This window comes from Neospora caninum, chromosome VIIb (genome assembly GCF_000208865.1).
Source record: "Neospora caninum Liverpool complete genome, chromosome VIIb".
Taxonomy (NCBI): domain Eukaryota; phylum Apicomplexa; class Conoidasida; order Eucoccidiorida; family Sarcocystidae; genus Neospora; species Neospora caninum.
In genome coordinates, this window is record NC_018394.1 from 247,099 (window position 1) to 264,911 (window position 17,813).

A 17,813-nucleotide genomic window follows, 5' to 3' on the forward strand; every position below is an offset into this window, starting at 1 on the left:
GGTCTGTGAAACTCAAGGCGCGAGTATCGAATCGTACAGAGGGTTTGTTTTTGTTGCCTTTCTGCTGTTCTCACGGACAAGGCGTCTCAAGAATGGACACACGTTTCACACCTCCGCAGTTTTTCTTTTTCACAACGCGCGCGGCAGACCTGGCGAAACTCCCCGCCGACCGGAAAGGCCGCGTTGCCGTTTGAGAGGCTTAGGCGTCTGTCTTTCCTTTCTCTGCGCGTTCCGGAGCTACTTCTTTCCTGTGATTTTTGCTCCAGAAAGCTTCGCGGCGTCGACCTTGGTGCCCACGGCGGACATGGCCTTGGATCGGCCATCCTGCAGGAACACCACAAAATCAGAGAAGGAAAACGTCCAGGCGTTCACTTTCAAAACCACTTGGAACCAAACCACGAGCTCATCTCCACGCAAAACACTGATATCCTCAAACTTCATGTATACATATAACTATATAGATATATAGATATGTATATCTATATATATATATATATATATATATATATATATTTATATGTGTACATGTTTACATGGTTATATAGGCATTCGGAATACCGTTCGGGTGTTGAGAGAAGAAGGAAACAGAGGAGAAGTTGCCGCTGTCAAAGGGAGCACAAAAGAGGCAGATCTTGCGTCGCGAACAAACTCAGCGTGAACACTTGTCGGCGCTTGGATTTCACACACGTCGAAACGCCTCAGCCCCTCGGCCTTACCGGAATCTTGATGAGGACGAGCCGGTCGCCTGCCTGGTCGACGCGGAAGTACCCGCGGCGCTCCAGTTGGAGCAGATCGCCTGCGTGGAGTCGGGAGACAGCAGAAACGGATTGCCATCGAGCAAAAGACAGGAGACAAAACACGTCTCTTAGCTTTACAAGAAAAACCAAAAGAGACAAACAGGGGCAGATGCAGAGGACTCTGAGCTAAAAACATGCAAGAAACCACCTCTGGTTTTAGGTCGACCTCTCGGCCGTCGCTCTTGCGTGTGTGTATGCAGCGTTCTCGTTTTTTGTTTGCTTTTCGCCTCTCGTCTTTTTGGACGCGTGACTATTCCCTCCTCTCTGCGGATGCCTCTTTTCGCGTTCGATTTCAGTCCCTTCTTTTTCTCTTTTTCTTCGTCTCACCTTCCCTAAGCTGCCTCAGGAGAGGGTCACCAATCGCCGGTGTGTCGAAGAGCGTCTGAGGATTGATGAACTTTTCCCAGTCGCCTTCTTCCTGGTCAAGCTTGTCGACGGTGATCAAATGGTCCAACTCCCTCAGGACCAACTCTGCACTCTGCAAGGCACACGAGAGAACGCAGATCACGTTGCATGCGCGCGCGACGAAAGGCATAATCGACCGGGCGAACCCGGGTAAAGAACACCCTTTCAATGTCGCAGCAGACGCGTCGCGAGAGAACAAGGGAGAAAGAAGGGAAGAAATGCAAGGCGACGGACACGCACAACAGGCTGAGGCGCAGACGTGACAGCGAGAGCGAAGAAAAGGGCGAGAGCGAGCGAAACGGCATGGGAAACCCCCGAAAGAGAACATAGAACAGACAACACATGCCACGTGTCAGGGAATATGCCAGGTCCCATGTGTTGCTCCTTTTCTCAATCCTTTCTCCGCAGCTTCCATCATCGGGAACTGGCCTGGCTCTTCCCAGATGTTTCTCCTTCTTCTCTTCCCAGGTGTTTCTCCTTCTTCTCTTTCCAGGCGTTTTTCCTGTCGCTTTTAGAGTTTTTCCTTTTTTTCAGACCTGTGCAGGTGCGGCAGAAAGGCCACTCAGGTTCGCTAGCCAGTGGAGTTTCTTCTTCGTTTTTCGGAAATCGCCTTCCAGGTGAAGCGTCGCTTGAATTTCGGTGACTTCGCCCGCAGCGTTCTTCACGACGGTGTCGAAAATGCAGTTGCCCCAGTGCATTAGTGTCACCTGACGAAAGCAAGACACAATTCCGGAAAGGGCATGCATGACGCACGAGAGAAAAAGAGAGCGCGAACGCACGAAAAAATACAGCACACAGAGAGAGAAGGCGAGAGCTGTCGAACGACACCTATCCGCGAGAAAGGCGCGGCGAAGAGAGAGAGAGAGAGAGAGAGAGAGAGAGAGAAAGAGAGGTCACGACTTGGCACGCATCGACCGGACGCAGGAAGGACACAGACACGCACGCTAACCAGAGACAGCCAAGCCGTGACGCGAAACAAGCCCCGCCGGAGAGAAGACAGGAAAGACGAGCAGGGAAAAGGCAAGCGAACGCATGCAGCGCATGGAGCCACGGCGCCCAGCGCCGTGGCTAGATACAGTCGGAGCCGAGAGAAGATGCAAAGAAACAATAGCTGCATGAATATATATATGTAAATATTTATATACAAAAATATTTGCAAATATATATCTGCATGCGTAGATATATATATATATATATATATATATCTGGTGAGGTCGCGAGTACCTCCTCTCCATTTTCACACATGGCAGCGTCGTCCCGGTCGATGAGGATTTTGTTGAGCAGCAAAAGATCGGCCTCGCCCAGACTTTCGTTCTTCGCATGCATGCGTCGCTTCTTGCTTTCCACCGTCTCGGGACCGCCCTTGATGAACACAGGAACTGCATCCTCTGGAAGGGTGAGGCAGCGCATGCACACATCGCCAGAGCCCATGACTTGGCCAGGAAACAAACCTCAGGTCACACACACAAGGCCGATACATATATACATATATATATATATATATACATATACATATATATACATATGTATATATATATATATATGTATATATATATATATATATATGTATATGTATACATCTTTGTATAGGACGAAGCGTATCATGTCGGGAAAAGCTCGCGGTCGCGGCGAAGTCGACGTGAGAAGAACCCGAGACGGAGAGACGGCGAGGTTCACGAGGGTGAAGGGAGGAGAGCAAGCGACAGAGAACACGACGAACCGCGGATGAAAGGCAAAAGATTGGGGAGGCGTGACGAACTTACTTCCAACAGCCATGAATCTGGGCACAATTGGATCGATGATTTGCTTGTTTTTCGTCCACAGTTTGTCCCACTCCATCAAGTTGCCTGCCTTGCTGGGGCCTTGCTCGAGAATAAATTCCAAGAGCGCCTCGACTTGCAAGCCGCGACGCCGAATGCCTGCGTCGCCACGCACGAAAAGACTGCATGCGCGCCCCGTCGAGCATCGCTTCATCAAGCATCACCTCTCGAAAAGCTGGACACAGAGAGTCCCTTCAGACGAACAACCGCTCAACGGCCCGTCCCAGTTCTCCACCTCCTCTGCTTGGCGATTTCCTCCCTCCCCTCCCTCTCTTTTTTGCAAAACGCCCCCGTAGGATGCACAGCCTCTTCTGGCGGTTCCGACGCACGGACTGGAATCCCCAACGCTTCGCCGTCTCGGCGAGTCTGCACTTTCTTCTCGAGACGCCCGAAACTGCCTCCCGCGTTTTCCCTTCTCCTACCTCGCACAGTCGGCATGCGCGGGTCGTCCCAGCCTTCCACGAGGCCGGTGTCGACAAATTGTTTCAGTTTTCTTTTCGAGAGGAGCGTCTTCACGAAACAGAGGCGGCTGAACTCGTAGATGTGGACAGGCGCAAGACCGGCCGCTTGTTGAACCTGAGCGGGGCGAGGAAAAGAAGCGTCAAAGTAACTGAAAAGAAGCACAAACTGCGCTTCTGGTGCCTCTGTCCAGGCGCAGGAGCCTCGTTTCGGTGCGAAAACCTAAAGCACCGGAAACTCTCTCGAGTTTTACGCGCTTTGGGTCTTCGCTTTCCTCACGTTTTGTGGTTCAGCTTTCAGCGCCGAGTTGCGCCTGGCGCGTCTTGCCCCGCTGGCGTTCCCCTCTTTCCCCCTTTTTCAATTCCGACTTTGCGTTGTTTCTTTGAGGAATTCTCAGGCGAGCCTCACCCACTGGTACTGCGGAATGCGGTCGGCGTATTCGTTGGTTCGCAGCGCATGCGTCACACCCTCAATCGAGTCCACGACGGGACACGCAAAGTCGTAGGTCGGGTATGCCTTGAAGCGGTCGCCGTGGCGGTGATGAGGACAATCGGCCACGCACCGATACATCACCGGGTCGCGCATGCACTTGTTCTTCGACTGCATGTCCATCTTGGCGCGCACGCAGCATTTCTGGCCTTCAGCAGAACCCTGGAAAACACACAGAAGCACAGAAGCGAGAGAAAGGAGAACCCCTGGACACGAGAATCAGAGTGCGAAAGACGCAACAGAGGGGTGAAAGAGTGCAACAAAGAGTGCAGGGAAAGCCCAGATGCAAATGCACACGACGGCATAGGCAGATCCCTACAAAGGACATATATGTATAAATATATATATATATATATAATAGATAGAAATGTATGCATAAATATATGCATAAATATATGTGTAAATATATGTGTAAATAAGATTATATATGTGCATCTGTAGACAGACTCACAGTTGGCCTGTCTCTCTGGAATGGACGTCAGACAGGACGCGGACTTTCAGGAGGAGATTCAAGGACATAGGCACTTCCGAGACGAACGAAAGAGAAGCCGCCGGAGAAACGCACGTTATACCTTCAACATTTCCGCCCAGCGCTGCAGGCTTTCCTCCACGGAGGCGTTTCTGCGACAGGATTCGACGCCTTCGGCGCGTTGCTCGCGCATCACCTCCGCGGGCGTGTCGTCGACGTAGAACTTGCCTGAAGGAAGACGCCCAAAAGCGAAAAGAGGTTCCCGCTGACAAGACACGCCGCGCTCGAAAAAAGTGTGAACAATTCTTTTGTGGGATTGCCTTTCCCGGACCACCTCTCCTGAACGTTCCCGAGCGATCCTTGTCTCGACAGAAACACCTGACGATGACCACAATCCTATCAGTATACATATATATACATATACATATACATATATACATATACATATATATATATATATATATATACATATATGTACATATATATATACATATATATATATATATATATATATATATATATATACGGGTGAGCGTGGATATATGATAACAGATAATGGACAAAAGATGGAAAGAGGAAGCATACCTTCTTTGATGAGGCGTTCGCAGAGACTCTGCATCTCCTCAAAGTAGTCAGATGTATGGGAAATCTTCGCCCATTCGACGTTCAACAGACGCAAATCCTCGGCAATGCTTGACTCGAATTCCTCATTTTCTCTCGCAGGATTGGTGTCGTCGAATCTATGCAGAAAAAACAACTGGGCAGAGTCTGGCTTCATCTGTCGATGCCGCCTTTTGTGGGATGCACGCACCTGTGGAACTCGCGTGGTTTCGCGTCTCCGTCTTCCACTCCTGTGTCCCTCACTCTCAGCACACAGTTTACACGTGTTTTCACATATACATACATACATACATACATACATACATACATACATACATACATACATACATACATACTGCATATGCACATATTCATGTATCTACATTGGCATAGATATACGTGTGTATGTATGCATGCATGCATATATGTGTATGCGTATGTATGTGTGTCTGCTGTGGCCATTGTCTCAGTGTCTCTGCTTTGCCCCCTTTGCATGCATGTGTTTGTGTTGTGGCCTTTCGAGAAATCGGTTTTTCCTTCTCTTGTCTCAGAGGCTGTGTCGAGACGCCAGGCGTCCTGGGGCCTTCGTCCTGCGTACCTGAAGAGCATTTTGCCGTTGTATTTCTTGGCAAAGTAGCTGTTCAAAAGCGCAGCCTTCGCGTGGCCGATATGCAGATATCCGGACGGCTCAGGAGGGAAACGCGTCACGACTTTCCCCTGCACAGCGCCTTCCAACTTGCCTAAAACCAGAAATCCCAATCACCGACCCCAAACCGCCACATGCAAACGCTTCTACAAATACATACATATATAGAGATATAGATATATAGAGGGAGATATAGAGATAGAGATATAGATAGATAGAGATAGAGATAGATAGAGATATAGATATATATACAGATATACATATGTATATATATATATATATAGTGTGACCACACGTACCCGACGCACGCGGGAGATAAACGTCTCGACGAAGAGGACGAACGGCAGGAAAGGCCTCATGCCCGGTAGTTTGATGCGTCTGTGCTGTGCTTACCTTCGTAGGAAGCGTGCGAGGCCGTTCCTTTTTTGTCCCCGGCGGTTGGCGACGATGGGTTTGCATTCGCACGCTCTGCCTTCTTCTTTCCGTCTTCGTTCTTCTGCGACTCCGCTCGCGTTGCGGTCGAACCAGCTTTGCGCAAAGCTACGCCGACCGCGTTCGCGGTCGACTGCTGACCGTGGAGGAAAGAGTACCAGCGTGAAACATGAACAAACTTGTCCTTCCTGGAGAGGAAACCACACACAGAGACAACTTACACGCCTGCACAAATCATATGTCAAATCGTATGCACATACAGCCGAATATGTATGTATACATCTACACACATCCATATGTACAGTTTTCTTCGAAGAGACGCTCTGGAAAAACCACTGAATATCTTCACAGAAGTGTACATCCACACCCATTTCGCTCATAAATATAAAGATTTGCATAGCGTCATAAACCCGCAATGACGTCGACAGTAGACATCTGCAAGTCGCCTTCTGACCACCAATTTGTGAACGCAAATACACGCACATACACTTAAGATAAATATATATATATATATGTATATGCAGCAACTGCGTGTCGCTGTGTTTTCCTTTATATATGTGCATACAAATATAGTATTTCATGTGTGAATTTGAAACTTTGTAGTCAGATTTTTGAACCGCGCGGTTCGTTTGACCGACCATCCTGCGGGGGGAGCGCCGGCGTGCTGCTCGGTGCATGCGAGCCTGCGGAGTTGAGCGTAGACGGCGAGGTCGGCGAGAGTGAGATGGTATCCGCACAAGAAAGTCCGGAGTTGCAGATGCGAACTGAGAGATCCTAGCTGCTTCGGAGACAGCGAGGAGGCAGCCTGGAGCGTCGCCGCCAGAGACAGCATGGCGTCGATGCATGCAGTTGCGCATGCGTCCTCGAACGAGGGTGAAGGGACTGCCGCTGGGTACAGCTGAGCAAAGGCGGAAGGCAACAAAACACAGCGGTGGAGACAGAAGTGACACAAAACACGGAGGACGGAAAACGAAGCGAATACAGAAGCGCAGAAGGCGAGACTCCGAAAGAAAAAGAAGGGAGACAGAAGAGGACAGGAGAGACGGAAGCGGAAAGGAGGGACAGAAAAAGAGCCTACCAGGAGAGTTTTGGGGCTGAGAGCACAGAGGATCTTTGCAGCAGCGACATCGGTTGTGAACTCCTCCGGGGCGTTGTCGCTCTTTTGAACAATCAGCAAAGAACCCTGAAGTTTGTTGTCGGGCACACACGCTGCGAGGCCTCTCTCCAGGAGAACCGATACGCAGAGCGTGGCGAGGGGAGGGTGTTGGGGAGAGTAGCGCACTCGCAACATTGTGGAGGCTCTCGAGTTGGAGACTCAAAAACACAGAAAAACCGGAGAAACAGAAGAGGCAAAAAGGCAGCACCCAGTGCGAGCCTTCCTGTGTTTACGCCGAACGCGACCTGAAAGCAGCACGGAACCATGAAAACGAACACTGTAACCTATGAAGATGTACAGATCTGCACATCGTTAACACATATATGGACGGGCGTAAGCACTATATATATATATATATATTGCGGAAGTAGCGAAACACGATGGACACATATACATATATATATGCAGAATTATACAGATATGGAGGCATGCATATAAGGACGACTGTGGAGATATATAGGTGATGATGAATATATAGTGAACTTGAACGAATTAGATGTGGGTGGCCGGAACCTGGATACATGCAGGCAGGGTCGAAGAACCTAGGAGGTGTTCTGAGCAACTGGTGCTACCCCTCTGGGGAGATTTGAGTCGGATCGCGTGACTCGAGTTGACGACGTAGCCGAAAAAGGGAGAAGCAAGTCGCACAAAGCGTGCGCGTCGAATTTCTGTTTTTCATACCTGCGGTGTCTCGACACCTGAGACTCGACTCTCGGCCCGTTTCTGTTGCGGGGCAAAATGTGCGAGGATTCGGGCGAGGAAAAGCGGGGTTCGGAGGAGTTGCTGCGCTCAACAACGACTCCGAGATCGAACGTCAGCAGAAAGGCCAGAGAAAGTTGCAACTGAAAGCGCAAACAAGACGCCTGTTTTCCTTTGCTCGACGCCGCAGTTTCGACTCCTGTCCGCGTCTAGAGAGATGTCACACCTGTATGCGGCCTGTGCATGCAGCTTTTTTGACTCGAAAAACATGCGAGGAGAGCTTGGCGAAAAGGTCGTGGCCATCCTCGGAGACCTCAAATCTCTAACTTCATTCGCCTTTTTGTTCGAGTGCGTTTTAAGTCTTGTCTTTCCTCAACATCGTGCTGTCTCGCGCCTCTCTCACGGGTTTTGTCGCCCGCTTTTCTGCGGAAATGGATGCCTGCCTCTCTCCGAAGGCCTCTCTCCAAATCCGCCGCCTGCCTTCGCGTGAAAAGTTGAGATTTATGGTCTCCGCGGTCGCGTGTTGAGGCGTTTCCCTCAGTTTTTCTTTTTTCTGCGCCGACGCTCTTCGATTGCGTCCTCGAGAGGGCTAAGGCGTAGGCGCCTCGAGGACTTGTGAGGAGAGAGAAGAAAGAGGCCTTGTCGCCCATTGGCAATAAAAAGCGACAACCTGGAGTGTCTCTCCTGTTTTCCAAACAGCTGAGTTTTCCGACCGAGACGGTCTAGAAGAAAATGGGACGGAAAAGAGAGCGTGACCAAAGTGTGGAGGCGCGCCGGCGCCGGGGCCGCGAAGAGCGAGCGAGCTCTCCATCTGATGAGGAAGAACGAGGCGAGAGACGAAGATCTTCTCCGGCTCGAGGCCACAAAAAAGTGCAGAGAGGAGAGAGACGGAGACGCGAAGACAGCCGATCGCGTTCGAGGTCTGGCTCTTCCGAGAGACATCGAAAACCCAGAAACAAAGGGGACTCTACGTCTTCCCCGTCACCCCCTCGCAGGAGTCGCGAGGACCAAAACCGACTCTCTCCGTCGCGTTCTTCTGCGCAAAAACACAAGCTGCATCGTAGAATGCCAAGAAGCGAATCTCCCGAGGACACCGTCAAAAGTGCTTCGCAGACCAAAGACACCACAGAGGCTGCCGCGTCTGCTCCCGAATCGTCCATCTCTTCCTCTCCTTCTTCTTCTGAGTCTTCTGCCGCATTCTTGGGCTTTCGGCGTCGCAGATTTGGAGCGTCGTTGGCCCGTCTCAAGGCGCTTCATGAAGAGGAGAGCACCATGTACGCAACCGGCGTCGAAGAAGAGGTTCCGCCTTCCCGGCGCAGCGTCGCTATCCCTGCTTCTCGGGCGACTGCAGGTGAAGCGGGAGAAGACGCGTCTCCCTCCCAAGCTGCGGCCGGAGAGGCGAGCCCGAAAGTGGAAGAAGATGAGGACGAAGCAGAGGAGATGAAGCTGGTCCTGAAGAGCATGCAGCAACTCCAAAAGGCTCGACAAGTTCAACGCAGGAAAGGCCTCGACATTCTCGGCGCACAGGAAGAACAAAAACCCGAACAAGAAGAAGAGGAAGACGACTTAGCTGGCTATGGGCTCCTCGAAAGAAACTTTTCGACCGTCAACAACTCCACAGGTCTCACGCTCGACAAACATCTGTACGTGCCTCGCAACGTGCAGGCCTCAACGCGCACATGTATACTTTTGTGCGGATACAGATATCGATGTGAATATTGTGAGAGGAAGACGAAGGAGTCGGTATCACCTCTGTATATACTTTGTCCTGCCAGGTTCTTGGATGTATACCTACCTATATGTATGTATATATATATATATATATATATAAAGGTAGATCACGTTGGATGTGCTTTACTGCCTTTCTTTCGCTTCTTTCCCCATCAGTGGCCGTTATTGTTTTGCGCCAGCATTTGCGCGTTTCGGGAGGCCCATGTACATACATATATATGCCTGTTGAGTTGTGTGAGTGTGTGTCTTCTCGTCCCGTGTGTCTTCAGAGAAGAGTTCCTGCGCGAGCGCATGCAGTTGAAGGAGGCGCCGAGTCCAGAGGAGAAAGCCGCGCCGGAGGGCCAAGGGTCAGGCTCTGCGAACGAACTGTACAGAGTGCCTGACCGACTGCAAGTTGCCGATCGAAGCGGCGAGTACCGCGAACAACTCAACTGGCTCACGGGGCTGACGGAGGTTCAACTTCCGATGACGTAAGTGGAAAGAACGCGGTTTTGTGTGGGACACGTTTTTTTAGGCTGGAGCGCAAAGTTCACGCGCCTGATAAGCCTGCTGTATTGCGCCCGCGGGGATCGAGTTCGCTGTCGGTCGTCGCGCATGCATCCGAAAAGGACTGTGGCGCATCTGTGGTGGCATGCATGCAGAGTCAAGCTGAAGAATATCGAGGCGACGGAGAAGGCGAAGCGTGCGTTGTTGAAGAAGGGCGAACCTGACGCCGTGTAAGTCCCCCTTTCAGGCTCTCTCTAGGAGATTCGTTTTCCTTGCCTGCAATTCAAGCTAGCTGGTTCCGTGCTGTCCCTCCGGAGTTCCCCCGGATTATGCGAAACAGTTCACATGTACACAGCGCCATCACTTTTAAGCATCTCTTTCTCTACGTTTACCCTTTAAAACGGCGATCTGCATAGTGCTTCCATGTGCGTCTGGGCGATATAGACCTATTTTACTGGCACCGAGCTGTCCATGCACACGTAAACCCATAGATAGGTAGACAGGGAAATCCGCCGACAAACATATACATATATATACATATATACATATATATATACATATGTATGTACGTATTATGTAGTTACAGCTGCAGAGATTATGGGAGCTGAGTTTGGGGGGCCGAGTCTCAATTCTTCGTCGAGCCTCCGCGAGGAGAGAAAGGGAAGGATAGGGCAGCGTCTCGTGTGTGCAGCCGCCGCGAATTCTTCATCCGTGCGACGGGGAAGAACCCCCTTGTGGTTGTGTGTGTCGCGTTCTCGAGCCTCTCGTCTCCGACTCTCTCCGGTTTTTTGCATTTCTCGGTTGTTCCTCCTCCAGGGATGACGACGAAGACCCAGACGCCATTCGCCGCCGTGCTTTTGGGCAGCGCTACACGTGGTACGACCCGGATAAACGCCCCCGAGTAAGTTCCTCTTTTGGCTGACAGATCGGCTTTTGTGTGCCAAACGCGCGCGGATTCACCTTTCCGAAAGATAGTCTTTTTCCAGTGACGCGTCCACAGCCGTGGCGCACGTCGGTTCAGTCCGCGTGCAAGTGTGTGTTGTTGAGTTGCATGGGACTTTGCCCGCGTTGCCACGTCCCCCCATTTCAGATTCCTTCGCGAAACAGAATGCACGCTGAAGTTTTCCCGCGATGTTGGCGGAGCTCTTCGTCTCGTGCCTGTTGATGTTCTTGCCATATATATATATATATATACATACATACATACATGTACATATATATACATACATATATATATATATATATATATACATATATGTATATATACATATACAAATATATACGTACATAAATATATTCATATACTTATACATATAATTACATATATATTCACATATATTTATATGTATATATATTGGCTGACGGTATTTCTGTGGCGCAGTTTCGAGTGTAATTGCGTTTCCTGGGTCCTGGGTGGAATGCGTTCCTCAGGCGCGACCGGGAGACGACAAAGCAGTGCAGGATTTCTCGCAAAGAGCGAGACGTGCCCAGCAGAACCGGGGACGCGTGGGTATCGGTTACGGCTGACGCAGTGTGTGGACTCTGGCGGTTTGAGTGTCTTCTTCCGAGCACTGCGGGACCGGCGAAGAAAGTGGTTTTCCGTTCCGGTGCTTGTGCGGTTGGGCTCCGGCGCGTGTTTTCTTTTCGATTGATTCGGGCACAACAAACGAGGAGGGGGGGGGGGGGTTGGAGGCATGCAGCCTGACACACTGGCAAGAACCCATCTGGAAGGGAAGCATATGGTGTCCTCTCACCTCCAGAGAACGCGAGAGAAGAACCCTGGGTCGCGATTCCTCTGGGCAACGGAGAGAGCTGAAGCTTTTGGGGAGTCTTTGGTGAACGCCGTGAGGCGTTCCCGGATTTCCTCCGAAATTGCAGAGCCGTCGTGGCGCCGCATCCCGTCTCAAGTGTCTCGATATCAAGAGCCTCTGGCGTGCGCGAAATGACGTCGCAGTTTCTAGTTTACAGTCACGGGGCTTTACGCATAGGTGACTGTGTGCCCGGAAACACTCTGTTTTCTTTACACGCGGGACAGGAACCGGTCAAGACCAAATGAAGATTGTATGCCACACTTCCGTTCTTTCTGTCAGTGCGAGTTAGCGCCTCTACAGCGTAATGTCGTTGGATAGAACGCGTGTGTTTTCTGTCCGTACAAGAAGAGATCACAGGTTTTCTCGCTGCGCTGGCTCGACCTCAAGGTCACGTATCATCTGCTACAGAAACTCGGCGTGTCAAAGAGAATCGCCGGGAAGGGATTCGTGCCTGGAGGGGTAAACGAAAACCGAGGAGTCACAAAGAGGTTCGGCGCACCGTCTGCGATTTTCTTTCGCACACCGCCTCGGACAGCGTTATGCTGAGGGCCAGAAGCCCTACGAGTTAAAAAACTACAGTTGGGTGCGGGACGTTTCCACCACGCGTAGGCAGGTGTTCCAAACAACTCGGTTCCATTTCGTTCAGCGTCGTGCGGTGAAACGAAAGGAATCTTTTCCCACGGCATTGAACTCTAGAGAGGAGTCACCAAAGCACGCGACTTTCAACACGAACGCCGCCTCATCACGGGGGCGGTGTGCGTGCGCCAGCTTTTTTCAGAAGTCAGTCTCTGGAGCGAACGCGATGACGCCCGCTGTCAGGCTCGCGATTGTTGCCTCGGAAGGCGCCTCAAGCTTTGTTCTTTTCCTCCTCGAGTGTCCTGTACGCAGGTCAAAACGATAAACAAAAAACCATCGATGCTGGCACAGGGAACAGACGCACGAAATGCGATTATGGCGCGCGCGGTGAAGCTCTGCACAGTATGCAATGTGAAAAAACGGGGAAGGATGCTACACTTGCCAAGTGTGCATATTTGTGCACCACAGCTTTTTTTTTTCTACTCCGGTCCACGCTCTCGGAAGGGCCGGTACCGAGAACCCGCGCCTTCACGTAGTCCCAAGTCACCTGGGACATATTCCCCTTTTCCACAAGGCATGGGGCGTCCTTCCATCAGCCGCGTGACGGAGCGGGGCTACTCTGGTCAGTGGGCGAGTGCGGAAGGACGGTGAAGGGCCAACTTTTTCACTTCGTAGACGGTGGACCGTTGAGGAGTCTTGTTCGGTGTGTTACTTACGCTTGGAAAGCCTCTAGGACGCTGAACGAGAAACAATACGAAAAACACGACAGGCACGAGCCGGCGTGAGAAGCGAGGTGGATAATGAAGAGGACTCCAGTGATGAGACAGAGACAACCAAAAGTTCTTTATGATTGCTGTGTGGTCTCAAAGTACCAGGTTTTGCCATGTGACCTATATTTGTAGTATAACGGGACATTAGACCGAACCTGCGATAGATAAATATATCTTGGATGCTTGTATATTAGCAGCTAAATGTCAATCAAACATGCAGATTTTTGGTTTTGGCCTGGAACCTGAGGCGCCTCGAAGGGTATTCGTCACTTTTTCAACTGGCGTTGTCATTTCCTTCTCGTCGTCCGTTTTCCTGTCCCAAATTGCGGCGCTCTGTTTTGCTGGGTTTACCTGTCGTGGACGTCAGGTGGTATGGCGGGTCCGTGGCTGCTTTGGCAGCATTCGACGGAAAGCTCGAGTTTGCCTGCAACGCAGATTTCGGACCCGCAAAAATAAACAGTCAGCTTCCAACCTGAAGAGGTATGCCCCGCGCAAGTCGCGACGCGGGGGATTCTATGTTAAATTTTCGCTCACCGGGTTTGATGCTCTCATCGCCGCCTTGAACCGGTTTGAGATCCAGGACCGTCGACTGGTACGTCTGAAAGGACGACACACAAAGTCCGGGATCCTTGCCGTTGATCCCAACGAATCTTGCAGGAACACTTCTGCATGTAGCAGATACCCGGTTCCGTTCCTTGCCTCCGTGTCGGTGTCCGAGGGACAGGTACACGCACCTACGCCTGTAGCCGTCGTTGAATACTCATGCCTCCCACGAGCTGTCCTGAAGTGCCCATCAAAAATCTACGGTCCCCTTCTCGGTGACTGTATCTCCCCCAGAGTGCTCTCTTCCTTCAAGAATATTTAACTCGGTCGTAGAGGTTGAAAGTAAAAACTAACAAGAGTGGAAAAACGCTCACATGCACAGGAAACTATTTGCTGCTCAGCGTAAGATCCACTCTGGCCGACTGCTTCTGTGCCCGAAGAGAGAACTACGATTTTCGGTTCCCTCCTCCCTGGTAGGAGCCAAGCTCTCACTTTGTGGTTTGATCGAGCAGGAGAAAGGGCACGCCGTCCCCCCATTGTCAAATTCTTACCACCCTCCACAATGCCTGCACCACAAAACACTTGCTGACCATTTTCCACAATCCCTCGGCTCTGGGCTAGTAGCGTAGCCACCTACTTTGCACTTGTCCATGAAGAAAGAATCGGAATAGCCAATTCCAACGAGCGCAATATCCCTCGATCTCTTTCCGTCCGCTTCCACATAAGTCGTGCTGATGGCGCAGACGTAAAACCGCAGGCGCTTGCTGGGATCCGCCACGGGCAAAATCATTTGGCTGTTCTTGAGGTCGACGTTCCAAACGTTGCCAACAAACCGGCCAGGGAACACACGTGTTCTCGCACGTTTATGTTTCATCACCTGCACACCGTATGGCAGCAGGCATCAGCAGAGACTGACGCCTCAAAGAAAGCATGAAGGCGAACGTTATCGCTTACAACTGGACGCCTCTGATCCTCCTGCGGCCAAACCCCCCCTGTCCGTGCCCGCCGGAGAAAGGGGGAGGGGTGATGGACCCAATTTTGGCGGCGGCAAGCGCCGCGAAAAAATCCATACTGTGAGCCTCACCTCATTCAAGTCATCATTCTCGAACACAGCAGCGACGAAAAAGTCTCTGCGGTCTGGGGACTTCAGCTCCGGCATGGAAACGAATCTGCGGAGCACACACCATAAACCACCCACACCATGCAGGACGTTGCCTTCTTGCACAGACGGGGAACTCTAGACGGTTCAAAAACCTGCAAAAACGTGATTCGCTGGGAATCCTCGGCATCGGATGCCTATCAGACGACGCCAGCCGTCAGGGTGATCCACATCTGAAAAAAAGGACGAGGCTCGCGCCTGCGTGTGTGTACGATTCCTTTGCAAGACCAGTGGACGGAAGCTACCGCTTACGTCAGGCTATTGAATTTCACAATGACTTTAGTGGGGGGAAGGTCCGAAGCGAGAGGATCTCCCTTCGCGGCGCCGCTAGCGGTGTCCTTCTTGAGGCCACCCCTCGCTGCAGATACACACCAACAACCGACAGAACTCTGAGAGAGCTTCAGAAAGCGCGTTTTTACGCGCCTCTTTGCCATGCGCGCCTTCACAGGATTTGCTCCTCTCTGGAGAGGGGTTTCAGCACCAGCATAGATCGCCGGCTGTCTTGATAAGTCTTGATCCCAGGCGCACGCTCAGGGATCAGCGTTGTCAGGTCAATCCCAGAGTATCAAATGGGCTTTGCAGCGCTACTGCCTCCAGCTGCTGCTTCTTGCAAAGTATTCAAGCCAAGAATAAACAAAGATTGACGATCAGGAATAGCGGCGCTCACGCACATCCCCAACCTGGCTACCACGCCACAAGTTGTTCGCACATGAGGGACGGAGATTGTGCACTGGCGAGAGCCCGCCCTGACGGGGACTGAACTGCTTGGTTAAACCTTTTTTTCTTCCAAGAGCGCGAAATGGCGAAAAGGCCACGGTTCAGCACGTCACTCAAAACATGAACTGTGCACCTGCAGTCCCAGATATCTCTCGAGTGCCGCCAGCTTCTTGGGTGCCTTTTGCTCGGCGCGTGTGCCCTAGCCGCTCACCTGCGTTCAGGCCTTGAAACTGGCCGCCGTACGACGGATTGTACGACATCTTGTTTTTCTTTGAACAAATCACTCAAGGCAACGCTCTGGAATAGTGAGAGCCTGCTTGTCTCTCAAAAGAAACAGTCAGCTCTCTCGCAAGTGCTTTCGTCGCGGCTCAGCAAGGTCAATCGGAAATAACGCAAGCGCGCAGTTTTTGCTTCCTCTTCTCGCCTGAAAAAGGAAACGTTGCGGGGGTCCCGGAGAACTTGATGCTTTTAAAAGGACGTACCTGCAGGGCGAAAAGATGTTCGTGAAAATGTAGCGGCACTTGTTCTGCAAAAAACTTTCGTCGCCCGCGTAGTCACTTGTTGAGAGAGCACGCACAACCCACTCGTCGATTGCCTCGGCTCGGGTAGCCGCGGCGGTTCAGTGTGTGCCCGGGGCCTTGGTGAAAGATTCGAAGCGTGGAGAACGGATTCACTTTAACGATCGCCGTACGTTTTCGCTAGAGCCTATCCATCAAATCTGGAACAGAGGATAAGGATTTTATTTCTGCCGGAGTAGGCAAGACTCCCATTTTTACTCGCGCGAGTTTTTTGACAGTCCGCACGCGGCTCTATGCGACCTTTCGACAACATCTCCGATTCCAAGCGCATATCGACACTGCTCTTTCTTGAGTTGAAACAGTTGTCCGCGGCGATGTAAGTCCCCGCTTGGTTCTGGTAAGACTCCCTGAACGCGGGGGAGCGGAGGTTTCTTCCGTCTCGGTGAGAAGTGGAAGATCCGGCCTCTCAAACTCGATTCCGCGTGGCAACAGGTCCAGCAAATTGCGACTGTTTCTACGGCCAGTCGGTTTCCTAGCGACGAACAAATTCCGCGTCCTAGCCACAGGCATCACACACAACCACAAAAGGAGCTGAAACGTCGCACACACGGTTGGGAAAATCCCGTTTCTTGCCATTCGCTCAGGAGCTCGAGTTGTTGTGGCCATCGTAAGCCGGGAAACGCTGTGTAGTGCGTGGACAGGAACAGGCTCTCGATGCCACGACACACGTTTTATCCCGCCTGTTAGCGGGAATATCCCGGAAAAGCAAGAAGTACCGCTTCCAGTAGTTCATCAGAAGCCTTCCCAGTCTCAGTTGTGGAGGTTGACTTTCATTTGAGATTGTCGATTCGACGACTCTTTCAAATAACGGACTCCCTGAGGGAGACGCCTCTTTGAAATGTGAGAAGAAGAAGCTGGGAGCTCCAGCGAAAGCATTCCAGCGCCTATGGACAATTTCCGAGCTTAAAGAGCGTGCTGTATCGACTAAAGGGTGGCATCTGCGTAGGTCCAACTATATCCCTCTGGGTTTTTTCTCTTGGGAACTCGTTGCGGGCGGCCAGGCAGGCCCCACCCACGGAGTGCCGCATGCAAAATGAAGCGTGGCGCCGAAGGCCCGATTCACACCTTTTTCCCCATCATGCGTTCTGTAACTTGCTCGAGAGTGCTTCGGCCAGCGTACTGACAAGATATTCTAGGTGACTCGCTCTCTGCAGTTCTGTCTCTCCTTCCCTTCTGTGCTCTCCTCACGCTTATCAGTCACCGGAGATTCAGCGGCACGAACTTGCCGTACACAGCAGCTACGATGTTCTGCTAACACAATAGAACTTGGAGCCGGTAAGCAAGACAGTCAAGAATTGGCGTCAGTGGAGAGCAAGTCGTTCGTCTGCCGTTCGCGACAGTCTTCATTGCCGCATTTCTGGGACAGTGCGACACTGAGTTTTAGAGAGGACATAAAACTCTGCGTCCAGTCACTCAGCACTGTTCAGCGAGAGGGAGAGACATCAGACATGCACTGAACGGGCGAGGCAC

The 17,813-nt window shown here is 51.5% G+C and overlaps 3 protein-coding genes across 3 annotated transcripts; 1 reads left to right on the forward strand and 2 right to left on the reverse strand.

The window, feature by feature from the left end:
* Positions 1-237: 237 nt before the first annotated feature.
* NCLIV_024090 (putative glutamyl-tRNA synthetase) lies at positions 238-7,408 on the reverse strand (the record flags this gene model as incomplete). Its single annotated transcript, XM_003882604.1, has 14 exons — positions 238-324; positions 717-796; positions 1,125-1,275; positions 1,739-1,909; positions 2,427-2,590; positions 2,966-3,121; positions 3,445-3,598; positions 3,890-4,132; positions 4,543-4,667; positions 5,025-5,179; positions 5,638-5,779; positions 6,079-6,305; positions 6,756-7,015; positions 7,196-7,408. 14 exons carry the CDS (start codon positions 7,406-7,408, stop codon positions 238-240), a joined length of 2,328 nt encoding a protein of 775 aa, XP_003882653.1.
* Positions 7,409-9,037: 1,629 nt separating this feature from the next.
* On the forward strand, positions 9,038-11,716 carry NCLIV_024100 (hypothetical protein; the record flags this gene model as incomplete). The annotated part of the gene is made up of 5 exons (XM_003882605.1): positions 9,038-9,615; positions 9,973-10,173; positions 10,345-10,419; positions 11,006-11,090; positions 11,621-11,716. 5 exons carry the CDS (start codon positions 9,038-9,040, stop codon positions 11,714-11,716), a joined length of 1,035 nt encoding a protein of 344 aa, XP_003882654.1.
* A 1,572-nt stretch (positions 11,717-13,288) lies between these two features.
* Positions 13,289-16,025, reverse strand: NCLIV_024110 (conserved hypothetical protein; the record flags this gene model as incomplete). Its single annotated transcript, XM_003882606.1, has 7 exons — positions 13,289-13,313; positions 13,698-13,770; positions 13,881-13,944; positions 14,527-14,766; positions 14,974-15,058; positions 15,301-15,406; positions 15,977-16,025. 7 exons carry the CDS (start codon positions 16,023-16,025, stop codon positions 13,289-13,291), a joined length of 642 nt encoding a protein of 213 aa, XP_003882655.1.
* Between the last annotated feature and the right edge of the window lie 1,788 nt (positions 16,026-17,813).